General features: G+C 33.0%; 1 protein-coding gene across 4 annotated transcripts in view; it reads left to right on the top strand.

Moving 5' to 3' along the window:
* The window catches only part of LOC106459286 (dynamin-binding protein-like), a 79162-nt gene that overhangs the window by 2545 nt on the left and 71507 nt on the right, over nucleotides 1-5110 (top strand). The window contains exon 1 of one of the 4 annotated variants that reach the window (XM_022385734.1): nucleotides 261-326. The exons of 2 other annotated variants lie outside the window; for them this stretch is intronic. Coding sequence is in view for 1 of the 2 variants with exons in the window: in XM_022385733.1 (XP_022241441.1) it covers nucleotides 2639-2653 (15 nt within the window). In the remaining variant the exon portion in view is untranslated. Of the gene's footprint in view, nucleotides 1-260; nucleotides 327-2635; nucleotides 2654-5110 lie in introns of those variants that run through there. One more of the 4 variants, XM_022385733.1, reaches the window with a different exon arrangement.

Below are 5110 nucleotides of genomic sequence, written 5' to 3'. Positions count from 1 at the left end.
TGATTTATTAATACATAAATATTACTTTGATGAATTTTTTTAAAATTGAGTGGGGGTGCCATATGGAACTCTTACCTAAAATTACACTCATATCAGATATCTCGTTAAAGCTTATCACATATCCTTTATTGAAGGTATCTTTGTATAGTACTTAAAGTTAAGGAGTTTGATATTATGATGCAAGAACTGTAGCCACTATGTATTTGTGGAAGACCATGGTTTACCTGCATCATAAATTTTGCTGGTATCGAATAACTGGTGCTCATTATACACTCTACTGACTAGGTCCAAACAGTAGGATGTTTTGTGCTGACTGACATAGTATTGTAAGTGTGTCTTTCTTCAGCGTCACACCACATAATAATAGATTATATTTTTATTTTACAAGTGGTAGTGATGAATATCTATTAATTTCACTGATGATAGTAACTTCTTTGTCTTGACATCTTTGACTAATATCATTAACGTCATAGATGCCTACAGTTATTTTACTGTAGCAATTCCAAGATGAGTCATCTCCTGCCAGAAACTTCTAATAGATGGGGTAATGGTGAGGAGTCATCTATAGGGCATACACCAGGTTCAAACTTAAAAAAGAATTAGACATTACAAGAAAAGACCTTTCATACAATTCTTTGCCCATGAAGTAAAAAATTTTAATTGGTGGATGTAAACACTAGACTGAGCCAACTGCAATATGAGTATTTAACTGCAATTATTATATGATCATTTTTCATTGCATCCTACTCATTCATTGATTGTTTTTATTTACCAGTGTCAAAATTATCATATTTACTTTCACATTTATCGTACAGTCCTTTGAAACTAGTGAAACTTTCTTTAAATAAAGTTATCAACTATTTGGTAGCTGAATATTGGGTTATTTGGCTGAAGGACTTGGCCAGGTACTCAATCTGGTATCTGGCAGAAAGCACTATTCATCATCTCTCTAGTATGTAGTACTCCAAATTCATCCACATTGCTGACATCTTAAAGAATTGTTTGAAAGCACCATAAAATAATACACTGCGTCCAAAGCATAAATATTTTAATTTAAGAAAATGTACATAATCCAGTCAAATATATTGATGTTACATCAGACCTCGACAAATCCCAGATGCCATTTCACCATGGTAACTAAAAATTTCATTGTGGTGCCTAGTATTTTCTCATTTGATTCGTGAGTACGGCTGTGTTAAATATAACTTGACTCTAGAACAGTTCTGGACTCTTGGAAGTCCAGAATTATTTTCTCGTTCTATGAGTCCTAAAATGAACTTTGTTTCTAGGATTTTAATATCAGATTCAGCACTTCTTCATGTTTTTTCAGGAATGAAGTGTTGCAGTTCCACAACACGTTACTAATTTCGTGCCATTTTGTTTTTCTTCTTTCTCACAATTCAACCAATCAGCGGTAAATAAACAACCAAACCGAAATTGATAATTACACCTCTGATGTAATCAATGCCATAACCCAAGCCATCAAAGAAGCAATCCCTAGCAAAGTAACAAATCCTGATCTATGATCATGTAAACTTTTTTCACAAATTAATAATTACCCACAGACAACTCAGACACAATTTAATATGAACTTGTGACATTACACTTAAACCACTTATTAATGCCATGAATATAATCTGACTAAAAAACTTGTATTACAACAATGACACGATAACTGGGAAAACTTCTCCCTATCAGTAGATAAGTCCAAATTTAACCCTTCCAAATTGTATCTCAATAAGCAGATGATATTGCTGTCTGAACTTTTTTCTAGCAACTCGTGTTCTGTGACAAATGTCACTCAATGCAGTGTCAGATTGGTACAAAAAGTGGCATGTAGCCCTCAACCCATCCAAATTGCAAACTATAGCCCTTTTTTTTTTTTAGGAAAATAAGTATGAAAAAGATTCATAATCTCCAGTTCACCCTTAACAATTCAGGCACTGATCAGATAGAATAGTTGGTGCCTGATCAGTGAAAATGGTTTTTTGGGGTGCTTGATCTGTATACATACATGTACACATTGCTTGTTAGGCATGATAGGGTACATCATACACCAGTGCAGCTAGCACACGTCTTCGAGCTAAACATTCATTGCACAGGCATTCATAATGACAACATTTGTGGATTGTACATGATTGATGGGTGTTCATAAACTTAGGAAGGCCCATTCATGGTTTGTTGTAAGTTATGCTCTGTTAAGAAGCACTTAGATCAATTTATGCAGAGTCAAACTTTTAATAGCTCTTTTAATTTTAAAGGGCTATGCAGGCGAACCAGGCATAGTTTGAAGCCCTGCTTAGGAGAAATCTGAATGAAGTTCATCTTGTGTTGTACTAGTTCATTTATTAAAATATTATACTTTTAAATACATGTTTCATAAAAGAAATGAATTAATTTGCTTGAGAAATATTTGTTATTAGAGGTATAGATCAGCTTTAAGATAAAGTAGACCTACCATAAAAAAAATATTAATGTCAGAATTGCCTGTCTGCAATAAACAATATGGAATTTTATGTAATATTACATATAGTATTTAGCTCTATGATGTTCAATATTTTCAATTTCAGTATTGTAATATGAATATTCTTATATCATTTAGCATATATATCACTTCCATGGGATAACAAGGAACCAAATGTCCCATCTACATGTATGATATCCAATATTCTACTACAACCTTACTCCAAATTACATATAAAATTGATTGTTATATCCAGCTCTGATTTCTAAAATACTTTTTCAAACTTCAATTAAATTTATTCAATGTTGGACCTTCTACCATATCTGAAGAAAAACTGTTCCATAGGTCTACTACTATATTAGAGTAGCACTGCCTTAACTGAAGCTGTATCAGTTTCCAAATCTTAAACTTGTATTTAATATATATTTTTGACATCACTAAGTAAAGCTTTTCTTGTTGGTAACATAATTCATAAAAATGTTTTTATACTTATAATGTATTACAGCACAAAAATAAACTGTATGAAATGCTTAATGGGTCACATTAACCATTAAATATTTTACTAATAAGTGAAACCTAAAATATATTTCCACAGAGAAATAAACATTCTTAACTTCATATTTGAGGTAAGATCATTGGAAGATGGATGTGTGGTTTAAGCACAAATTGAAAGCGATTTAGCCATATAAAACTGCCAAAGGTTGTGCAAAACAAAAATGAAATGAAAGAATTGAAAAATAGTACTTTGCAAGTATCTGATTTTCTTGTCTGGTTCCTAAATGAATGAAATCAATAGTTAAAGGCAGAAATGATTATGTAATTACTGTGTTTTCAACTTGAAGTTCTGTGCAAAAATTTTCTATAAGTACAGTTTATTGTGTAATATATTTTGTGTGTGTGTAGTTTCATCTAAGTGAAATAGTTTAATGATTGTAAGGGAGTGGTGTAAATGTTTGTCCTGATGCTTTCCTACATTTGTTTTTTATAATTCATTCAGTGCTGTTTTATGTTTGTAATTTGTATTTCATGTTGCTGGAAAAACATTTCTTAACAAATAATGTGTAAGTGCTCATTTTTAGTAATATTAAGTTAAACTGTTGACTGCACTTAAACTTGGTATCTTGACATCCAGTATTTGAATTTATACATAAACATTTTATCAGATCTTAGACATATCACAACCAGTTTTTGATTACCATAATTATCATGATTGCCTTCAAGAAGCTATAATTCATAAGCCATACTTTTCATATATACACACACACACACACACTGCATATAAAATGTATTATTGTGTGGAAAAAAAAAAGCATTCAACACAGATATATGCATACTGTTTAAATATGCAACCACATTAGTGTCTATAAACTAACCTTAATATTAGCATTAATGTATTTTTCTAACAGTAAAACATCACGTTTCCATGATAGATTAATGAATATGTGTTTAAAGTAATGATTTGGTAACAAGTGTCATTGGTAAAAAGTTATGAATCTCTTGATTGCAGACTTAATTTTAAACAAAATTACTTCTACCTTCATTTTGTTCATATATGGAACATAATACTGAGAGAGGTTTTGAGTGCTGTCAAAATAGGTGTTATCATTGTCTTTTTTTTTTTGAGTGGGCTTGTGAACAAGAAATATTGCATTTAATTCCATAGCAATATTTTGTATTTGATGAGTGATTTCAAAAGGTCAAACTTTATATTGTTACGCCTCCAGTCGTTAGTTAATTTTCCGTAAATTCGTTCCGACGAAACTTTAGTGACACAAGTCCTTTCTTAAATAAAACTGGTTCATTCTTTCTGAATATAACTTTGAGATACACTTAATTTCAACAGTCGCGCTATAACAAACGAACGTCTCACGTGCTCAACAATATTCTCTCTGACTGCAGTTCAATTACTCATCGTTCCGTCACGTTGTGACCGTCTTATATATACCAGACTACCCCCAATCTAATAGTCTCTCGACAATTTACGAAGGAACAGGATATTTCTAGAAGGAGGTGGCGTGATACTGACGCAACACTGCCCCCTCCTTAGTATTGTTCGTCCCGAACAATAGCCACTTACATTAAACCAATAACTTAATTAACTGTACAGAATTTACAAACTAAAAATTACAATTCAACAAAGTCTCTTAATTTTACGGGACATATCTTCTTCTGTACTGGTCTCTGTCTCGTTGGCTTCTGCTTCATATGGGGTTCATGTGCTTCATCAGGAAATGTCCTATCGTCGATAACAGTCACATCAGTGGTAGTAACTTCATCAAGAGCTTCACCGTTTCTCTTCTCAAAACTGAGTAGAGTTTCTTCTTCAACATTGGCTTTTTCAGGTGACACGTCTTCAGCAGCGTCATTTGTTCTGTTGTTCACTTCGTCCCAACTGAAATGTCCTGGACCATGGTAACGCCAAAGCCTGTTGGCATGCACCACTTTTGGCTTACCTCGCTGACCACATATGATTTGGAAAGTCACGTCTGAGAGACGATCCACTATGTCATATGAGCCTTCCCATGGAGAAGACAACTTAGGAGACTTCCCTTTGGTCGTCCTGGAATTATACAATCACACCTTGTCTCTTGGTTCAAAGCTGACCTCGGTAGATCTCTTATCATAAGATAACTTCATCGAATCAGC

The sequence above is a fragment of the Limulus polyphemus genome, unplaced genomic scaffold (assembly GCF_000517525.1).
Source record: "Limulus polyphemus unplaced genomic scaffold, Limulus_polyphemus-2.1.2 Scaffold587, whole genome shotgun sequence".
In the NCBI taxonomy this organism is placed as follows: domain Eukaryota; kingdom Metazoa; phylum Arthropoda; class Merostomata; order Xiphosura; family Limulidae; genus Limulus; species Limulus polyphemus.
The sequence above is the reverse complement of the archived record's forward strand: the minus strand, read 5'-3'. Positions and strand labels throughout refer to the sequence as shown.